Source organism: Rutilus rutilus, assembly GCF_951802725.1.
Source record: "Rutilus rutilus genome assembly, chromosome: 3".
In the NCBI taxonomy this organism is placed as follows: Eukaryota; Metazoa; Chordata; class Actinopteri; order Cypriniformes; family Leuciscidae; genus Rutilus; species Rutilus rutilus.
In genome coordinates this window covers 16,328,434-16,351,736 of record NC_140211.1, presented here as the reverse complement: position 1 = coordinate 16,351,736, position 23,303 = coordinate 16,328,434, and the positions used below count along the sequence as shown (strand labels likewise).

The 23,303-nt window shown below is 36.5% G+C and overlaps 1 protein-coding gene across 1 annotated transcript in view; it reads left to right on the top strand.

The window, feature by feature from the left end:
* Positions 1-20,194, top strand: part of pcsk6 (proprotein convertase subtilisin/kexin type 6) — a 94,747-nt gene extending 74,553 nt beyond the window's left edge. Inside the window, exons 17-21 of the mRNA XM_084405153.1 lie at positions 3,058-3,145; positions 6,322-6,425; positions 9,368-9,497; positions 13,593-13,705; positions 19,609-20,194. Of these exons, the coding sequence (XP_084261279.1) occupies positions 3,058-3,145; positions 6,322-6,425; positions 9,368-9,497; positions 13,593-13,705; positions 19,609-19,709 (536 nt within the window). The 3' untranslated portion in view covers positions 19,710-20,194. The remainder of the gene's footprint in view (positions 1-3,057; positions 3,146-6,321; positions 6,426-9,367; positions 9,498-13,592; positions 13,706-19,608) is intronic.
* Positions 20,195-23,303: the final 3,109 nt, after the last annotated feature.

The following is a 23,303-nucleotide window of genomic DNA, read 5'->3' as shown; positions in this document are numbered from 1 at the left end:
CTCCACAAATCAGCTTGTTGATTAAACGTCTTTCACAGTCCGCCTGTGATGTGTACGAGGATGATAAAAGCCAGCAAAGACTTGGTTTATCACTGTTTGTGCACGCTGTCCTCAGCTGTTGAACACATGCCGAGCCGTGCATGTGAAACAGATGTTGATGATGGGATATGTGTTTAGTGGCAACTTGAATGGATGAAATTTGCACATACCCAAGTATGAATTGCATCCAGATGCATCTAGATATTTCACTCACTGGTAATCAGTGAAAATTAAAAGCAATATAAAAACTATGACTTCGCCACTGTCTTTCAGACTACTTTGGGAATTGAATGCTAGTGCTCTAGCACTGGTGTACCTCAAAAATCATGGGGGACCAGTGGTGACATCATGCTCAAGTATTTTGGCATCATGCTTTTCCTTGTGCTAAAGTATCTTCCGTTCACCATTCTAGATTTCTAGAATCCAAATTCGAAACCCTGTGGGCAAGATTTTTTAAATAAAAACGAATTCAACAATAAAATCTGCAATGGTATATTAATGATACTAAAAAATGCTGGTATGCAATTTGCAACGATAAGCATTTAAAAGTTATTTATATATATATATATATATATATATATATATATATACAGTGCTATGCATAAGTGAATACACCCATGCTAAAGTTGACTAAAAAGAGGAATAAAAAATCATATTTTGGAAATTGAACTTAATGCCTTAATTAAAAAAATTAGGAAAAATCCAACCTTTAAGGACACCAATTTTCTTTGTGAATGAATAATGTATCGTAAATAAATAAATGTTCTTCCTTAAAATACATGGTGCATAAGTGAGTACACCCCTATGTTAAATTCCCATAGAGGCAGGCAGATTTTTATTTTTAAGTTTTTTTTTTTTTTTTTTTTTTTTTTAGGATACTATGCATCCTGATAAAGTTCCCTTGGCCTTTGGAATTAAAATAGCCCCACATCATCACATAGCCTTCACCATACCTAGAGATTGGCATGGGGTACTTTCCATAAGATCATCTCTCAATGCAAATCAAACTAGCTTTTAGGCTAACTGAAATAAAATCATGCCAATCTCTAGGTATGGTGAAGGCTATGTGATGATGTGGGGCTATTTTAATTCCAAAGGCCAAGGGAACTTTATCAGGATGCATAGTATCCTAAAAAAAAAAAAAAAAAAAATACTTAAAAATAAAAATCTGCCTGCCTCTATGGGAATTTAACATAGGGGTGTACTCACTTATGCACCATGTATTTTAAGGAAGAACATTTATTTATTTACGATACATTATTCATTCACAAAGAAAATTGGTGTCCTTAAAGGTTGGATTTTTCCTAATTTTTTTAATTAAGGCATTAAGTTCAATTTCCAAAATATGATTTTTTATTCCTCTTTTTAGTCAGCTTTAGCATGGGTGTATTCACTTATGCATTGCACTGTGTGTATATATATATATATATATATATATATTTAATTGTTGTCAAATTATTGTCAAATTTTGTATAAAAGCATCTTAACTTTGTCAGTCTAATCAAATGATGAATAAAGAATGAGATGTTTCACAGATATTGCTTGTAATTCATGCATCACTATTGTAATGTGAGCTGAGAGCATTGCATTGTGGGAAACCGTACCCTGTACAATCTGGTATGCTGCACATTTTAACACAAATATGGTAGGGTGACTCTCACAAATATAGGACACATATCAAATGAGAAATGTTATTGTGCACAGAAAAAAAACATTTTCGTGAAGAATGAACCGTGAAGACTGCAGCAATATTGTGGGTATAAAGGGTATGCGTTGACGTCACTTTCTCGCCGAGACGCCCCATCAGCAGGACTGAATGGCAAAACATCCTGCAGCGTGTGACTGGATTTAATTGGGGAAACTGTGAAAACGGGATTAAAACAAACAATTATCTGCTTAAATTAAAGGCAGTTGAACTCGACTGTTCCTTACAACTTAAAATAACCAGTTGTCTGTGGACATTGATGTGGCCAGGAATCGATTTCTTGACATTATATGCAACTGATTTCGAACTCAGGGAAATACATAAAGCAAAGCCTGTGAACACTCTACGCCACAACACTATAAATACAATATAGGTCTAAATCCAGATGATAACTTATATCAATGGTATATCATCCTATCGCCCAGCCATAAAACTTATTAAAGCACCGAGGCATTATAGACATAACATTATGACTTTATGTAAAGCTGTTTGTAAGTGCTGACTTGATTCTTGATCGAACTTCAAGATGGGATAAAAGTGACAAGGACATCAATTGATTTTCTAGTTGTATTTATATACACTTTTAAAGTCTGTCAGCTTAACTGTCAGCTGTTAGCGTCATGAAGAAAATACTAATAACAGTTCTGCGGTGTAAATTGAACCTATTTAAGAACTCCTTTGTGTGTATATATCTATTTATCTATCTAAATTTGCTTTGTAAGGAAAACTGGTTTTGACTAACATTATCCAGCAGAACCTAATTTCCCCAATTGCAGCATGTTCCTGGATCAACCCCTTTGTAGAACACAAGGCTCATCATAATTATTTTTTTATTTTTATAAACACTGACAAAAACTTTACAGTTACGTAGAATATAAGATGGTGAATAATTAATTGACGAGTTTTCAATACAATATATAACCTAGGGTATAATTTTACCCCCAAATTCAACATATCTGACACAAAATAATAACAGCAAATCCACATTTCACTGCCTGGATTCCAGTTGTTTCTGCGAATTGCAGGAATCCACTTGTTTGTCTTTTCTGTAGCTTTCTGTAGCCTTCTTATTTGTTGTTGTACAGTCTATTTGTACAGTCAATCTCAAAGCTCTGTCCCATTTTAGATGTGTTTTTCGCAGCATTAAAGCTGAACATCAACACTGCCACTCAGTCTTTTTGCCACTCAGTTGGTGCAACCACAGTGATTCTTTCTGCCTACTGTGACGTCATGCCTCTATAGTATGAGTAGTACGCTAGTATGTCTATCTTTGATTGTCTATATGTGATCTTCCTGTCACTTTTCCTTTCCAGGCCAGAGACGTTGCCTGAAGTGTCATGAGAACTGTTTGAAATGCTTGAGAGATGCAGACAGATGCACTACCTGTAAGGATGGCTTCAGGTAATACAAATGAAAATCATGTTCACTGCAAAAAAAAAAAATCATTATCTTAATTAACATTTGCACAAAACAACCTGATTAGAAAGAAATGCTTAACTTCATGTCCAGTGTTGAACTGCTGCTATCAGATTGTGGTCATTTAGAATGCATCCAAAGAACATTTGATCGTTGTTGTATTTGGTGCTGGATTGTTGCTTAAAGGAATAGTTCACTTAAATATGAAAATTGTTTCAAACCTGTATGAATTTCTCTCTTCTGCTGAACACAAAGGAAGATATTTTGAAGAATGTCGGTAATCAGACAGTTGATGGACCCCATTGACTTCCATAGTAGGAAAAGAAAATACTATGGAAGTCAATGGGGTCCATCAACTGTTTGGTAGAACAGCAGAAGAAATAAATTCATACAGGTTTGAAACATCTTGAGGGTGAGTAAATGATGACAGAATTTACATTTTTAAGTGAACTATTCCTTTAATTGCAGTCTAAATAAAAGCAAATGTTTGCAACTATTAAAGGTACACTGTGTAAATACCTCTGCCAATGATCTGACTTCTCCTCGTAAGCGAAGAATTTCTTATCTTTATTTACATTAGACGGGTAAGTCCAAGGAGGCTTCCATGCCGTTCCGCCATTTTGAAAAACTATAATAGCAGAGAGGGACAAAAAGCACTAGCCTAGCTCAACGCGTTTCCACAACACGTTTTCGTTCAGAGCCAGCGCCACGTGACTGAAACCAGCTGAAACGGACAAGGAGATCAGTGAGAGGCGCCTGTCACTGTCCCGGCAAATTTGAAAGGCTGCACTGCACGGTACTTCATAATGCGGGATCATACTTATGCCGAACCACAGGAGAAGGAATCCTCATCGCCAAAAAATCTACCTCTTCTTCTCCCTACCATTGAATCACCTGATGATGATATCTAATAATGCACGTACATCGAAAAATAAACGAATAAAGAATGTATCACTACTAATTAGCATAGTTCATGCTTTTTACAGTCTGTGATTCATACTGTAACATTCGTTTGTTCGTTGTGTGTCAAGTTGCAGTTTGTTTGAAATAACGAACCTCATCACCCGAAAGAAAACTCGATGAAGTGCTATTGGAAGACATGTTGTCATAGCTTCTTGGTACATAACGGATACCGTAGCAAACACTTATTTGAAAAAGCGAGGCGCTCGAGAGCACTATTTGTTTGAATGCAAAATACAATTTCACTGTTAGATGGGAGAAATTCCTACACAGTGTACCTTTTAAGCATTTAAAAGTCTCTTGTAACCTATAAACTTTCACTTGCAGAACTGTGACTCCTCTTTGCACTCTTTGCACAATATATATTGAGTTTTGAATTCTCATGACGTACTGGTGCAGATGAAATAGCGTAAGAAGTGAGGCTTTGGGGTTTTGTGTCGGTTTAGGACATCTAGAATGCATCTGGTCATCTTTATGTATGCTGTCTTTACTGTGGTTTAGTCGAGCCGTACTGAGACAGACCGGGCTTTAGTTCTTGAAAGACAGTCTGGTCTTGTGAAGGGTAAAACGCTGCATGCTTTACGCCGTGACCTCTCTACAGCATTTAATCTGTCAGGGTTATATATATCTTGATGTGCTGTGTTTTGAAGTGCGGATAGAGACCGAATGCCTGGAGTCTTTTAGATTCGCATTCTCTGCGTCATACTTGCTCGAATGATTATTGAAACGGTTCTCTTCCCCTGTCATTTTCAACCACTGACCCACAGTTCCCTAGCAAAACAGTTCTTTGAGCCAAGACTCAGCGTGAAGAAGGTTGTTGAGTTGTTTGCTCAGCCACACATCAAGCCTTGTCTTGGATTCAGATTAACTGGTATCTTGGTACTTTGGTACCTGGTACTTTGACATCAGTTTTAGTTTGTGCCATATTTAGAGCACTAAAAGCTTAAAGGGGAGACCACATCTACACGTTTGGAGCTAGAGCTGTCACAATTATACATTTTATCTGGAGATTAATTAATTGTTAAACAAAGCAATTAACAATTGAATTGACTATTTTTGTGCTTGCTGGATATAGTGTGAAATAATGTATTATTTTCTTTAAGGTAGTCAAATAATACACGTTAAAGTGACAAGAATTAAAATAAAGTATTAAAATCCTTTATTTATTTGTAAAATATACAATAGAAAGTCCACTCTGTAATAATAACTTGGATTAATTGAATAATGTTAATTGTTAAACAATACAAATAAGGGATAATGTACATCCAGCCGGTTGTTATTGCAGAATAAACCCTGACAGGGTGATCAGGATCTTGCATTAGCCTGAAGGGGTTTTATTCTGCGATTAACAACCGGCTCGATGTGCATTATCCCGTTTATTAAATGGCTACTTGCCACATAAGTAAATAATTAGACATGACATATTGATCTGATCCGAAATATTGTATTAGCTCTTTAAACACGAAGCTTCCACGACGCAAAACCATTCTTAGCAAGCGTAAAGAGCAGACTTCAGTGACAGTTACCCGGATGAGCCTGTGTTATCAGTTTTTACCAGTTGTTATCGGGGGATGGCGCAATTGACCAATCAGAATCAAGTATTTCACAGAGCCGTGTGATAATAGCAGTTAACAAATTAATGGTCTATTTTTGTGCATGTTGGTTACTGTGTGAACTTGGAAATAATGTTATATTTTTTAAGGGTTAGTAAAATAATGGACATGGTAAAGTGACAAATATACTTTTTTTTTATTAAAAAACTTAATTATTTATTTCTATAATATATCAATGTCATAATATAATAATAATAATGATGGTAAACAGTATTTTTGTGCATGTTGGCTACAGTGTCAACTTGGAAATAGTTCATTATATACACAAATATACTATTCTAAATATTAAAATACTTTATTATTTATTTCTATAATATAATGGATAGTCCACTGGTATAAAAATAATAAGTAATTAATATTATTAGCTATACAATTTTACAAAATTACAATTATATATTTTGTTTTTCTCTTGGTGTGAATAGTCTTAAGTTGCGTAAACAAGTGTTGATATGTAAATGTGGCCATCACATGTTAATGTTCTGATATAACTGTTTTGCTTTCCATGATGTGACCACTTTAAAACTGTGAAAACATTGCAATGAATTGTGATATGAGTTTAACCTTTCTCTTCTTTTTTCCTGATTAAAGTCTGGCAGGAATGACCTGCGTTCCGGAGTGTGCCAATGGAACTTATTTTAACTTGGAGGAAATGAAGTGCAGCCCTTGCCACATCTCCTGCTCCACATGCACAGGTCATTTTTTTTATTCCATTCTATTCTATTCTATTCCAATTTGATGTACTTGCTGTAAATATCACAGCCACAAGTCATTTTTAATAAATTATATTCAGAACAAACGCATAATTTTATACAACAAACAATAAACAAACATTCCTAGTAGTATCTTAACGGCTAATACAGATTAATTGATAATGGCCCAATTTTCTCTGCTTTTTTCTTCTCTGGTCTTCAAGGTCCACCATCCTGAATAGTTAATCTCCAACCCTGAACAAAAACACACCAGAACAAACTAATTAAGATCTTCAGGATTATTCGAAAATTACAAACGGGTAAACTGCCACAGAGGGCCTTGAGGGCCAGAGTTTAGAAACCTTGATTTACATCAATATATGATTGTGAGTCTCATTCAGAATCATTGAGTTCACTCATAGGACTTTGCATATGCAGAGCCGACTCAAATATAACCAGGGTATCCGCGGCGCGGGGCATTAAAAGTCATTAAATGGATTTTTAAAAAATGAAGGCCTTAAATAGCATTAAAAAGCATAACATTTTAATCCTACAGGCATTAAAATTTATAGATATAGTTTTGAAGAAAATTGTATACTATCAATTTATTTGAATAAAGTCTTCATAATTAATCATTTTTATTATTTGCTGTCGTAAAATATGTACGTTAGCGTGATAAACGCTTCCGGCCGGAGCAAAATTGCTGTGATGCGGAGGTGATGCAGGCATTTTGTACAGCAGAAATAACAGGAGTAAAACTAGACCAGAAAAATGGGAAAGTGCAAATCCAGCAGAAGTGGCTGGAAGACAGTTTAACGCATTAAAACATTTAACGTATGCAGCATCCGTTATGCAAATGCTTTGAACCTGAACTTGGCTTGAATGAACAGTAACACACACAGTTATGCCAAAATGTCCATTTTGTCGAGTATCCTCATAACATAAGATCAGTCTTGAGTTAAATAAAGTCTTAAATGAACGTGAAGAGTTGTGAGAGAATGAGGCGCGTGTGAGATTCGTGTCTCTGTCAGCAGCGGCAGATCTTAAAGGGACAGCAGCCAATAATTCTCTCTGTCATTAATGTTAATTAAAGAACCAAGGGAACAGAGAAAATTACTCACTGCTCTTGACTAAAGAACTTTTGTATTTTAATAAGGATTAGTCTATATTTAATCTATAATTTACGCCCTGCAGACTGTTTGATAACTTTATTCAATTTCTGTATATTGATCGTTTTCATCCAGACATCAGTAGCTGTATTAGTATCAGTGAGACTGTCCTTCATTCATAAAAAAAGATGGCATTAAACAAGTATTTGAAATATACTGTCTTTATGTTGTTTCTACATTAATTTGGAGATTAACTGTGAAATTATTACATTATAAAATATGTAAACCTACAAAAATGTAAGTGTAAGTAATTGCAATTAATCACAGTTTTTTTTTTATTGAGTTAATTTTTTTTATCAATTGACAGCACAAATATATATATATATATATATATATGTGTGTGTGTGTGTGTGTGTGTGTGTGTGTGTGTGTGTGTGTGTGTGTGTGTGTGGTTAGTCATGGATCATGTATGGCATTAAAAATAAAAAAATGGCATTAAAAAGCATTAAATTGAATTTGAAGATACCTGCAGAAACCCGGATAACTTGTAGAATATGAAATGAACTGAATGCAGATGAGATCAGATGTCTTGCCTAACTTGCTTACCACAGGAGCAGAATCAATTTGCATTAAGAAACGCAAGAGTAAAGAGTTTGTCTTGTTTTCAGGACAGCAGGAGTGAAAGAGCTCCTGCCAGTCCTGTATCACTATTGCTGCTCAGCCATAGAACTTAATTAACTTAGTTCATTATACCAACCCACCAGAGACGACTGATAAGCCGTGAGTTGTTTGCTTTCCAAGTTCGCTGAAATGTGGAGAGCTGATGTTGTAGAGACAGCGTGGCGGAGGGAAGTAAATTGACAGATTAACCCGAATGTGTGTGTGTGTGTGTGTTTCTACCTCATTTAACATAGTCATGGACTCTATTCCCAAACCCCATATTGAGCTGCCTATGTAGGCAGCATTTTAAGACATAAAGTAACATGGCATGCATTTGTGGAGACGTCGGTCCCTCAATGCACTGCAACATATTCCATCTAAATTGGTAGACTGAGCGGGAGACTTGTTTACTTCATTCAGTAGTTTCAATATTGAAATCAACTGTGTGCATACAGTCGTGCTTCATACGTAGGGTGTTCACTTCAGTAAGATTTTTTTATGGAAAGAAGTCTCTTATACTGCATTTATTTGATCAAAATAAAAACAGTAATATTATGAAATATTATTACAATTTAAAATAATCAATTATCATGAATTAATTATTGTTAAAAACAGTTGTGTTGCTTCTTATTTTTTGATGAATAGAAAGTTTAAAAGAACAGCATTTATTTGAAATAAAAATCTTTTGTAACATTATAAATGCCTTTACTGTCATTAAACCTTTTTGATCAGTTTAATGCATCCTTGAAGAATTAATGTATACATTTCTTTCAAATAAAATAAAATCTTACTGACCCCAAACTTTTATATGATAGAATACGTGCTTTTGATGATCATATGCAAGCATTTTTGAAAGAGATCACATGGTTGACCTACAGAAGAAAGTCTCTTGTAGTCTTGCTTTAATTTTAGAGATGAGCTGATCAGCTGGTATTTGGCCTTTGTTGACTTTGATCTTGATGTGCAGCGAATCATCTGTCATCTTCAGCTGAACCCGTTACATTGTGTCAGGCCACTGTTGTTTACTGATTAATGATAACATTGTTAACATCAACCTCTGTCACCAGCCCTCCCAAATACGCCTCAAGCAAAGAACCCAATGAAACACAAATATAAATAACGGAAAACCGATTCCAGACCACCAGCGTTGAGCTAATAGTGTGTCTGTGTTTGCAGGCCCGGGACTGGAGGAGTGTATTCAGTGTGCGCCTGACTTCTTACAGCAGGAGTGGCGGTGCGTTCGGACATGTGCTCCTGGATACTACAGGAGCGAGGCAGCGGGATTCTCACAGAGGATGTGCCGCAAGTGAGTCATGCACACGTCTCAAATGACGACTGTACTATTGAAAGTTGTGCATTCAGACCGAAACCAAAGCCGCCATTCCACTGCACATGACATTCGGACACCAGTGTTGGAATTCGCCTCTTAGTGGCAGGCGTAATGAACTTTCATTATGATCGTACGAGGCAACAAGTCTTGGCGTATCTAGCCTAGTATTTCCATGCAGTTGTATTATTCTGCATTTTACAGTAACATTAATATTTGTTAACACAGTGGTTGACAAACTTACAATGAAGTAAAGGAGTGTAACAGCAAGAGCCTTTATCCTCCAAACATTCACTGTGGTGGAATGTATAAATGAATGTAAACAATAAACATCTACGCATATAGGACAAATTACCACCAATAATTTTATGGAGATTGTTTCTGATAAAGTTTAACGAAGTATTAAAAGGGTCCCATTATGTTTTGTTTTTTTTCCATGGAAAAGGTCTGCAAAATTACAAAGCACAAATTCACTTCAAAGGGAGTTATTCTCTATGTAAGCACTGTTTCTGAACGCCCTGAAACGCCAGTTTTCTTCCGGGAACGTACATGCCACAATATTCGTCATTTTAACAATTCATTTCATATTGAATTCAATAATTCATCATTAAATAATGCTTTAATAGTGTGTTGAAACTCGCGGTTATGGTAATTTCTTAAACACGCTTGAAGCTGTTGACTAATCACAACAGACTGGTCCAGCCGACCAATCAGAGCACATTGTGCTTTTCAGAAGGAGGGGCTTCATAGAGACCCGAGCTAAACAGGGGTGCGTTTCCCGAAAGCATCGTTAGCCAACTATGGTCGCAAGTTCCGTCGTTATCAGCATAGTTCAACGATTTGGTGTTTCCCGAAACCATCGTTCCAACGAACGTTCGCAAACAGCATCGCAAACTTGTGTGGTTGGAACGACAGCTCTCGAGCTGTGGTTAGATGCATAGTTTCTAGTTTAAATGAGATGTAGACTGAATAAATCCTTATCTTTAGCAAAATAAGCAAGCTGACATTCAGTACAACCTGTGTTATTTATTTAGAATACATTCAAATGTAATTTACGTCTTTTAGTTTGTCAAGAGATTTAAAGCACCGTTTTTGAAGACTGCGCATGTGCGAACGTGCTCTACTATGTAAGAACGAGCCAAATATTGAGTCTGGTAATAAAGCAAAATAACTGAGAAAAATTAGAAATGGTCTTCAGATGCCATGTCTGTAACTTATATGACAAAACCTAGCGTTAATTCGATCTCAAACAGATTAATTAAAATAAGTTATTAGTCCACCACGTGCGAGACGTCATAAACCAACGTGGTTGAACGATACTTTGCGACATACGGTTTCGGGAAACAGTCGTGACTAGCTAGTTGATTTATCCAACGATGCATCGTACTATGGTAGTTAAGCAGCGAGCTATATAGTTGTACGGGAAACGCACCCCAGAGCGTTACTGACAGACGGGGAAAAGAGGTGCTGCAACAATGTCAAATATGAGAAACATTGTGTTTTTTTAACATACAAGCATAAAAACCTATTCTAGTACCTTTGAAAAAGGGCATAATATGCCCCTTTTAATAATTCTCACCTCGCGCACACTGATTTAATTTGAAATATACCATATAGCATGAGGAATTTGCCAAAAAAAAAAGTTTGAATGTGATTGACAGTTCAGTAAAGCTTGACGGACAATATAGTGAATGGCAACAAGGCTTCTCAGTGCGGCGATTTGATTGGCTACTTGGGATCTCACTCGCCATTTGGGTTCTTGGGTTATGAATATGCATTTTTATACATTTTTGAAAGTGACAACTGGAGCACACCTTTATGATGCTTTAAAATGCAAAAGCATTTCATTAAACATTTTTCTTAAGATATTTATGGTTAAAGATGTTTAATATTTAAAGGTTACATTAAAAAAAAAAATATATATACATTTTATGAGGAAAATAACTTTAGTTTATACCTGCTTTATTTTTTAATCTCCATATCAGTGATCAATAAGCTATCTGTTTTGCAGATAAAATCAGAGAGAACCAGCACAGATCTTTCATGTATGGGTGAGATTTACAACTCCATCACGGCATTTTAGATTCCTGTAATGTGCAGCATAAGGGAGGCGGGAGAGGATAGCCGCCTCTGCACTGCACAATTTATAAATCAACAGTCTTTTGCTTTATGAACGCTGTCTAAAGCAAATAGAGGCTTTTATGAAGGTCATGGATGGTGATTGCAGTAGAGACGGGTTCTTCTCTGAGTATGGTTGATGTTCACTGGAGGCAAATAGATCAGACAGCCGTAAAGCAGAGGTAATGTACGGCCCTGAGGTAACCAATCTACAGTGAAAGACATCCTGTTTGAACTCATATACCAGCAAATGACAAAGTACATATAGTAAATACTGTATAAGTGCCCAGAGGTCACATATGGAGTGCCAAGGACGTTTTTACAGCTGTTCTTCAACACTTCAACTGTTATGAATGGCCTTGGAGCTGTTGTCATTTTTTACGCCAATCAGAGCTTGTATATTTTATAATGATAATTTATCCACCTTCAAATCACAATGGGCCTGGGCCTTATAAAAGGTGTTTATTGTATTATAACTGGTTTTGAGAGTGGCACACATGCTTTACTTGAAGATTTGTCATTGGAAAGAGTGGAAGAACTTGTTTTGTATGTACACGCTCGTTATTCATTTTGTGTGAAAACTTTAGAATGATTTCTGAAGGATCATGTGACACTGAAGACTGGAGTAATGATGTTGAAAATCCAGATTTGCATCACAGGAATAAATTACTTTTTAAAATAAAACAGCTATTTTAAATTGTAATCGTATTTCACAATAACTGTTTAACTGTATCAAATAAATGCAGCCTTGGTAAGTATAAGAGACTTATTTAAAAAAAACAATATTTCAATATTTTTTTGATGAAGGGAACATTTAACCCACAAATGAAAATGCAGTCATTTATTCACTCATTTCGTTTCAAATGTGTATGAAAGAAATTCATATATTTTTGGAATGACATGATGGTGAGTAGCTAAAATGCTGACAGAATTTTCATTTTTGGGTGAACTTTCCTTTAATATGCATATAAACTTAAAGGAACACGCCGACTTTTTGGGACTAGCTTATTCACCGTATTCACCTTCTGAGAATATAGTTCCCAGTATGTATACGGTTAGAAGATGGCTGTATCTAATGTAACTTTGTTATTTGTACACGCTGTGACTATACAAATCACAACATGTAAATAGGAAAATGTTGGCGTTATTTTGTCACTTATTGGGAGCAGTATGCTAGCTGGAGCCGTTTACCTCCAGTCTTTGTGCTAAGCTAGGCTAGCGGTGGGTGCGTCAGAGTTACGGCACGCACAGAGATGAGAAGGGTATGTATGGACTTATCTAACTTTGGAGGATACGGTGAATAAGCTAAAGTCCCAAAAAGTCGGCGTGTTCCTTTAAGTTTATATGCATATTAAAGGAACGTATGAAAATTTAATAATGCCATGAAAACAGATGTTTGTCAGATATCTAGCAGCAGCAGCATCAGTCTGACTCTCAGTTGCAGTTGTCCGGTGTGAATGAGGTGTCCACTTAATGAGCGTTAATTCTCATTCACAGTGAATGCTCTGAGCTGTCAGCAGCACATCAGAGTACGAGTACGTGACCTCTTTCAATTTGGAAAGTAATGACCTGGACTAGTGGATGTAGAGCACGGATGTGTTTATATGGGGCGGTTGAATTAACAAGCTCTGAGCTCAAGTTTATGGGGCTTAGTTTAATGTTCCTCTTCCAAGATCCAATATCACAGTTTGACTCATATTAACTAAAGTAACTAATACTAAAAGGTACTAAAACACCATTTTATGATTCAAGGCATTCGCTCTTTTTACGGCTGTCATTCTCTGGCATTGATGCATCAGACCTGGTCGGCCGCATACCTTCATACATATTCATGTGATGATGCTCCTGTTCTGGTCGTCTGGCTTCCCTCGTGTTTTCAGGAAATCTGTCATTTTCATCTATCTTTTTAGACATGAAAAGAGGAAACTCATGTGAAGTTTTTCTGTCCATCTTCAGGTGTGAGGAGAACTGTTTGAGTTGTCAGGGTCCTGGAACGAGCTGCACGCAATGCAAGGACGGATACAGCCTCATCAGTCGGATGTGCATCATGAACGCCACCTGTAACAACGGTACGCTCCTTTTGAACAGCCGTCGCTGTTAATGTTTGTTGTACTCCGGTTTTCTTCACATGTAGACACAGACCCCATCAGCAGAGAAAAGATCATTTTGTAAAATACAAATAGGCTTTACATATCTTTCTTAGAAATGGGCTAAATAATGTTTTTCATGCTTGTTCAGTGAACCATAAACAATATGTGCACATGTGCTTGTGGAACAGTCCTTAAGACACAATAGTTTACAGGCAGGAGACAATTAAGGTCACTTAGGACACTTAAGAGATCTTTTTACTGACTCTAAATAACACCAGAAGAAAGATGGCCAGGGTCCCTGATCACCTGTGTGAACATGGCATAGTCCTGCTGCAGAGAGGAATGAGGACTACAGATGTGGCCGGAGCAATAAACTGCAATGTCTGTATTAGAGCTGTAATCGGGCCTTAAAAGTTCGGCCCGAAAAGGCCCAAACCCGACAGAGTTTGGCCCGAGCCCGACAAGTACATTTTGATTGACAGCTTTTTAAAAGCCCGAACCCGTTTACAGCCCGACTGTCCAAAAGGCCGTCTATCAGCAGTGATAAGAGTGTCGGAGAATAGCGCGGACACGCGCTTCACACCGCGAGCCGGCACACGCACCACTCGGCGGAAAAGGGAGAGAAAGAAAAAAAGAGACGCACGCACACAGCTTTGTCTTTCGTAAAAAAAAGGAGTAATTTATACATTTTTTAACATCATTTATTCATGACTAACGGAGGCTAGAGGCCACTTGGAAGTTGGAACAAAGAAATAAAATAAGTCCTCCAGAGACCAGCCTCCATTTCACCTCCTCAAGATCCATTTTCACGCTAATCTAAACACATCAGCTGACCGCTCATTTACCACGCAACCCGAAGCGCGAGCCCGAGCCCGGCCCGAGCCCGTGTAAAATAATAGAAATTAAGACCGAACCCGACCAAACCCGTCGGGTCCCGTCGGGTCCCGTCGGGTCCCGTCGGGTTCGGGCAAAGATCTTCAGCTCTAGTCTGTATTATAGGATGCTTAAGGCGTGACACGGCAGGCAAAAACATAGATTTTTCATGCAGTGGTCAGTTTTGAGATTTTGGGCTAGTTTACTCCTTCAATATGTGTTCTTTCAAGCTGCTATAAAGAAAACGTTGAAAATACGTAATAATAAATCATTTTATTACATTTTATTTACTTGTGGCAGTAAGTTTCTCCCGAATTTACCAAGAAGTTAGCATTCCAACGCGACTTGCCAAGTTCCGTCTGTTGACTGAAGTCTGTCATGACCGGTATCGTTGTAAAGCTCCGAGTCTCCTGCACAATGCTATGTAGCCCATATATGGGCATTTCCTTTCTATCAGTAACCAATCGTGAATGTCCAAAGGGGGATTTAAAGCAAACGACGAAATCTCATTTAGTGCTATTTAAATCTTTAACTGCCGTTTTCTCAAAATGAGTTTTTTGTCACTCTCCAGTATAAACATCTCAGCCTATGTACACCAAACTTTCCAGGGGCCCGTTCTTCGTACGTCGCTAACTCAGTTAGCTGGATTTGATTGTTGACGATTTGGCATGATCTTGGATTGTTTGGTTCTTCGACGCTCATCCTGGACTTGCTGTCATAGCAACAGGTGCGCAATCTTAAACCTGCTCGGGAGCAGGCTTATTTCATGTAAACAGGATTAGACTGCGGCTCATAAACGGAGATGATACGGGAAGTCCAGCGCAGTGCGATAGTGCACTTTCTGATATATATATTTTTTTTCCTCGTGACTCATGAGATTGTCGTTTACATTATTAATTTGTTGGAAACGCACATTTATTTTCGACTTGTCGGAGTCGGGCTTTAACTACAGCACAAACTGTACCCTAAGATTAATTGCGAGTGGCTCTTTCCTTTACACTATTGGAGATGCGGAGAACTTGATGGAAAGTGCTGTTTGTCGTGTCATTCGGAGTTTACCTGGCGCTTTTAGGTTTAAAAAACAGTTTTAGTTTTTTTTTTTGTTTTTTTTTTGTGGCATTTCCAAGCCACTGAAGACCCAATGTAAATCAGTTTTTTTAAGCAGCTTTTTATTTTATTTTATTTATTAGATAGCCTACTATTTATTAGACTATTTAAATATTTTTTTATGAAGATCATGCGATCATGACCATGCTGATTACAGTATGTCACTCAGGCTTATAGGCTAGACTGCCATCAAGGCCTCAATGAAGGGGATTATGTGAACAGAAAGGGGGTTCACAATGTAAATGTGCAGCCCAGTTACTATTGTGATTCTTAATATTCCAGATTAATAATATTATATCAAATAAAAAAAAGGCAGTTGACAAATCTTCCATATCACAAATGTGAAAGCAAAATGGTCAGGATCTGTGTATGACTTAAGAATTTTCAGAGATTCACATGTATGCACATTATTTGAAAGTGGTAAGGAAAGTTCCAAAATTAAATATCAAGCTCACTGTATTACATACACTTATGCTGATCCTAACAGAACTGCATTTCTTCATAGGTGATTATGACATGTTCCTGCCTGCAGACAGGTGTTTTAAGACCCCATTCCCTGACCCAAACCAGTTACAATGCAGCTCTAGCCAGGACAAGGGCACACAATGAAATGAACTTTGGCTAACTAAAGGGAAGATTTCAGTGTCTGAAAAGTCTGAGGGTTGCACACCTGACAGGGCCTGTGACATTGTTGCTTTTGCATGTGCCATATTACACAACACTGCCAAAAAAAAAAATACACTTTTCATTAAATGTTTAATAAAAGACAAATATGCTTAGTTCCTTGAGTTTTATTTCAATTGTTCTTTGTAAAGAAAAGCCAGTGGTCAAGTGCCTGCAACAAGAGATATTAGACACATGCCTCATGCAACAAATAAAAGGAAAAGTTGGCTATCCACTGCCCACCTGTTGGCATATGTCTCCTCTGTCTGTGCAGACTCTTCTGTAGGCCTTTCTGTAGATGTGGAATCCTTAAACTTATATTGCAGCCATAAAGCATACAAGTATAAATGAAGTAAAGTTCTTTATGCACTTGCAGGTAGGTTAGTTCCTCCATATGACAGTTATCTGAGAGGGTTTATTCACTGTCCAGTGCAATGGAAACAAATGGACATTACAAAGTCTTATACTTTCTTTCCTTTGGAAAGTTAGAAAATGTCCACTTAAGTTAACAAGTGTTGGTGTATTATGTAAAAGTGCACAAAAGAGGAAAACACAATGTCATTACAATGAACTACACTTGGGAAAAATGTGATCAATAACTCTTTTTGAACTCTTCTTCAATACATATTTTTACATTAACATAAGTTTATCAGTTTTTACTTCCACAAGTCAAAGCAATTCATCATTGCTCAAGATTTAACAGCTGAAATGACTATATGGCCTTAATTTAATGCAGCAAAAATACAGTGTAGGCTACTAAGATCTTTTTTTTTCTCAGCCTTTTTCTTGGTTGCTTTTATAAACAGACAACCATTTATTTAACAGTGCCTTTCATAAAAGAGACTATAATATAACTAAAAATTACCATTAGAATATTTTTGTACTTCACTTTTATTTGTTCCCATATTCTAGTGTGGTGACTCTGACATTACAATGAACAAAGTAATTATGCAATTATTAAAATACAAAAATATAGGCTAATAAGTGATAAAAACATCTAACATGGCCACTTCTAACGGATTTAAATTGTCTGCTACTTTTTGCCAGCCCTCTCTCCTGGCTTTTGCAGACTTTGAGGTGTTCCCTGGCGTTTTGATTAAAACATTAAAATTCCGAATAAACTTCGACTATTAGTTCTTGCTCTGCTGAGGAGAAAAAAACATAGATATAATATGAGAAAAACTGTGCGCGCTCTTTGGCCACGCTGAGCAGCCAATGGCAGCGTTGCTGATCAATGTTTCCACTATCGATACATATCCCCTTTTAAGCCAGCGCGTGAACGCGCAGTTATCTCAGATAACTCAATCCAGCGATACTAATCCTATCCGGCAAGTGTGTTCGAAGAACTCAATTAGCCGGATTATGATTAGCACGATGAAATCATCTTGGATGTGTCATTTGATCTCGGATGTAATAAGCAACGTACGAAGAACGAGCCCCAGTTATACACTTAGCAGTATCCTGAAGATATTTTCAGAGGGATTTGTTAATAAATCATTCCTGGCCTGATTTATGTGACATTTTAATCCAAAAAATATGGCGCAAAATATATTTTGATTTCCTAGGTAATGAAAGCATATATCCTGAAATCCCTCTGAATTTTTTTTTCTTCATCTTGTGTGTAAACAAAATGCACCTAGCTTTATCATATGTTCAGATCTATCTACCGAAAACATATGCAAAATCGTGCATATTGTTACGTACTGCTCCGAGACACGAAGGTTGAGGATCCAAATGCAGTTTTATTTAAAGGGTTATACAGAATCGTAATCAAAATCCAGGCAAAGGTCATATACAGGCAGGCAATCCAAGAAACAGACACATCCAGAGGGTGAGGCAGAAACAGGAAAACCAGGACACGGGCAGGAACCAGGAACAACGACAACAAAGGAAATGCTCAGAAATGCAGTGGAATAACGTACAAGACTTCGCAGGGAATGATGAGGTGAACCAGGCTTATATGGGGTGAACTAAACAATATAATGAGACACAGGTGAATGTGATAATCAGGGATGATGAGTCCGGGCAGTGAATTATGGGAAATGTAGTTGTGAGTGAAATAATGATAGTCTGATGTAGAGTCCCCTCAGGTGGCTCTCAAGGGCACTCCAGCTGATGACCGTTTACACATATTTATGAGATAATGCCTAATTTGCATAATTAAACATACAAATTTCTAAAACTTGTAATACATTATTTTTATATACTTGTGTAAGTAATCAACTGAGGAAGTTTCATGGTGATATCTGTTATTTTAATATTTTACCCTATTCACCTGTAGTGTCTCGCCTTAAGACGGTTCTACAGGGAAACAGGTGACAGCTGATCGTCCTTGCAGTGCCTGACCATGTGTAACCATGTCCCCCCATTTTTGAGAACTTGAAAGTGCCTTGGTGAAAAAGTGGAGTAAAATCTCACAGCAAGAACTGGTACATCAGTTGCAGTCCATGAGAATGAGATGCACTTTGGTACTTAGCTGGTGTATACTGACATGAGCTCAATGTTAACGGCCCTTGCAGAGGAAAGCAAATTCTTAAACGTGATGGCTTGAGAATTAAAGAATTTATTCAAAAATCAGGGGTGACTTTTAATGTTCTTTAAATGTAAAGACACTGAACAATAAAGTGTTCTCTAAAGGGGAGAAAAACATGTTTATGCATTATACATAATTATACTGTCTTCTCAAACACAGTTTGTTGCACAACTATAAAAGCTGACAGTTAGAGAGCAAAGAAAAGATGGACACAATCGGTAGGAAGATTTCAGAAGAGAGTGACGTACGGAGAAAAGATAAAAGAGGGTCATGCGTAAATTGAGAGGCTGGATAAAACAGGGATTTGTTGTAAACGGCGGTTGTGTGGGTCGAGGCAGAGCTTTGGCAGGGCAGCAACAATGCTTTCACCAGGAGCTGCTGCCTCTCATTCCTCTGGAACTTTCTTTCTGTCCAAACTTACATAACATGACCATCAGCTCACCCTGAGAAGAGAAAGAGGACAGCAGACGGTCCGCTGGTGTCAGCGGCATTGATTCTGACAATGGTGATCCAGTGCACAACATATGAGCTGCATCCTATTTGAGGAAAATAGGATACACTCTGTATTTCTTTATACCATAGGTGCCATTTGAGATTGAAGTTAGTGACACAAAATGACTATTAAATGCTGGGACATGCTGGGACATGCAAACTCTTAAACAGACGTCAGTGAGTAAAGTCTGACCTTTCTCTTTCTCTTTCCCAGCGGATGAAGTGTTCTGCGAGATGGTCAAGTCAAACCGATTATGTGAGAAGAAGCTCTTCCGTCAGTTCTGCTGCCGGACGTGTTTGATGACCGCTGGATGACAGCAAGAAAACCTCCTCTCTCTATGGTTGTATTATCTAATGTACATTTTAACCTAGCTATACTGTGATTATTAATGACAGAAGTAATACTCCTCATTTCAAGAAGCCCCGTTAGGGTGCTATTTGATTTAATCAAGATATATTTTTAAGATTGTCTGTTTTTTAAACATGCAGTACATGTATAAATTGCTTCTTTTTTATTCAAAGACATCGCTCTGAATTATGAAATAATTGTATATGGGCTCCATCTGGAGCCGCCGTTCTCATAACTGATCGTGTGATTTCCAGGGAGAACGATTCCGTTGGTGTATGTCATAAAACATTTCGAGTGATATAGCAATGTTAAGAGAGAGATTAAGCTTTCAAGGATCATCAAGCATAATGACACTGTACATTTTAAACTATGTATCTAATGATATTTGAAATATTTGTAGGTGGTATATGTCCATCAGTGCTCTGAAATATAAACCTTTCCTTGATGAAAACGTGTGGCCGAGTTTTTCTTTTCCCACAGTGAGGATGCATGTGCTGGTGGTCCGTGTTTAAACTCTAACGATCATTTGTTTGTTTAGGTTTTCCAGTGTCTCTCCATGTTCTGATATCAGACCTTGTAAATATTTAGATTGGACACAACTGTCTGCAGTGCATCATGAACCCGCAGTGATGCTTTGACTGCAGCGTCCTGAAAGGCAATTGATGAACAACCACACACTGATCATTGAAATGAAGGTTTACAGCTGCTCTTAATAATGACAGCTCACAGACAGTGACGCATGTTCCTCATGTTAGTGAACTCTTCAAGCTTCAGTGAATCTCTTAAATGATTCAGGAGTCACTGATTCAGGAGACTGATAACCAGTCACACAGTTAACTACGTGCTGCTTTATAAATGAACCCTGACCTATGGTGATCATTATTGTTCATCATTGCATTGTATTATTGCATAATTTAAAGATGAAATGTGTACGTTCAATTGAATTTTGATAACTTTTTGGTGTTAAGTGCTAAATTAGTGCTAAAAAAGTGCATAATGCATGCATACAATTCCCCGTTTCCTAAAATTCCTCAGGAGAAATAAAAATGGACAGAAATTAGTCAATTGTGTAGAGATATAAAAAGGATTTGGTATCACTTTATTTCAGTGGTCCACTTTAGACATTCTTTTGACTAAAAGTAACTTTGCAACTACATGTCAACTTATTCTATTAGTTGACATCTAGTTAACAAGTTACTTATAGTTAGCAGAATGTCTAAAGTGGACCATTGAAATAAAGTGTATTATTGTAAAACACTCGAATCACTGCTTAATATGAAGGGAAAGTAGTAGTAAAACATTTATAGGTTGATTTTGTGTCAGAACTATGTTGAAAACATAATTTTTTTATGCTAAGTCAGCCATCACTATTCTTATTGTTCATATTATAGTTATATATAGCATAGTTTTATAGTTAGATTTAGAGTCATACCTGATCTAATTCTTTTTATTTTATTTAAATGTGGCATGGAGTCCTTTAGACTATCAGATTTTGGGAAATTTGATAATGTTATTCAATGATAAATAGATGAATCAGAAATGTTTATAGCTCAGATGCTGTTTATGAATTCTTACTAATTTTGCTTGCGTAAGTGTGAACTTCATCTCGATGGTTTCTTCTAAAATTCCTCAGGAAAAATGAAATGAGTCCATTGTCCAGAGTTATAAAATAAATTTGTAGAGCTGCCCAGATAATTTATGGAAGAATTTGATGAGAAATGTTCTTACTGAGATTTCTTACTTTCTATGTTGGCAAATTTGAGCACCGCTTGAGACATTGCTGATATCTTTGAATCTCTCTAGGAGACGTGTGACCTTACAGAGGTCTTTTTCACTGTTCCTCCTCCCCCATCATTTCAACTAAACCGATGAGATGCAAATTTCATAATTTGCTCAATCTAATGTCACTCCAAACCTGTGAAACGCAAAAGTTATTTTGAAGAATGTTTTTGTACATAAAATGCAAGTCAAAGGGGTCAAATGTTGATCGCACACCAAAGTTCTTCGAAACATCTTCTTTTGTGTTCCACAGATTAGAAAGTTAGAAAGTTTGGAGCAACAGTAAATGATGGCAGGATTTTCATCTTTGTTTGGACTATCCCTTTAAATCAATTTAATCTCATGGCATTCTAGGAGACACAATTGAGATATTAAACTACTGTATCATGTTTGATGCACAAATTCCTAAGACCTTTAAATTATCAACATAATCAATACTTTGCAAAAGGAACAAAACTTTGTACACAATTTACTTCATGCCTTCTGTCGTCTGATTGAAAGTTCATACTTTTTATAACAAGTAAAAGGCCTTTTAGTATAATCGTAAATATATGTCCACCTTCAGGTTGTGGTTCACGTACCTTTGCTGTGAAATATTTTTTGATTTTTATCAATTAAACATAAGAATAACTTAAATACTGTAAGTAATATTTTAAGATTAATACATACTGGACTAAAGCAACTCATGTTTACTTAACTATCCATAGATATTTTTAAAAAATGTTAAAATATTAGTATTAAAAATGATACATCAGACCTTTGAGGAAAATGTATTTGTTCATCATCATTGTATTATGTTTTAAAACAGAGCATTGTTCGACACATTATTGGGAGATATATTGACACCTGATATTTACGTGCATTTTATGTAAGAATTCTGTCATACTGTTTTAAAGATCTTATTGATTTACATTAAAAGCTATCAGAATTACATCTATTTAGCTATATGAATAATAACATCAGCACCAAAATGCATATTTTTGCTCAGTTCGGACCTCTGAATAAAACTTCCTCAACTAGTAGCTCAATATTCTCACTTACTATATCATACTATATAAGCCATAAAAGCCTACAAACAACAAGATTTTCTTATTAAATATTTTGATTAGACATTCTATCATTTTTTCAATTGACTTATTTCATTTGTCAGGCTGTACAGGGTTAAAGAGATCTTTGTGAGATTTGTGATTTATACCATACATACAGTATGAAGGTCACATTAAAAATGCATTTATCATGACTTGAAAAAAAGAAAATTTTTGGTGTATATTTTATTGGTTTTCTCTCTCCTGAGACCCAGACTTTCGATCTTTAACTATGAAAATGCATAATTAAATTAAAGTATATATTATAAATATGTTTTAAACTTAAAATAAATAAATCATATTCAACCTAAATAATCTACACAGAGTGCAATACACCTTTAATTCATAAGTTAGAGTACTTTACCAAGGAGACAACAGTGTCATTAAAGAGCTTGATATGAAATATGAAACATGACTGTACAGAAAAACGACAAAGAGAAACACAAATAAATTTCACTTGTGAGCACAGCCAGCCCTAAGGAATGAAATACCTTGCAGTTATGGTTTACCCTGCTGTATCAATCTTAACTCTCACATTAAAAACATCTGCTGAACTTTATCAAACTGTCTTTTCTTAAAATAATGAACATCTACGAAAACAAAATGAACCTCCACGTTTGGGCAGAATATCAGATGTAGTCTAACGACGCTGTAGATTATTTACAAATGAAACTGTTTCAGCAGAGGAATGAACTT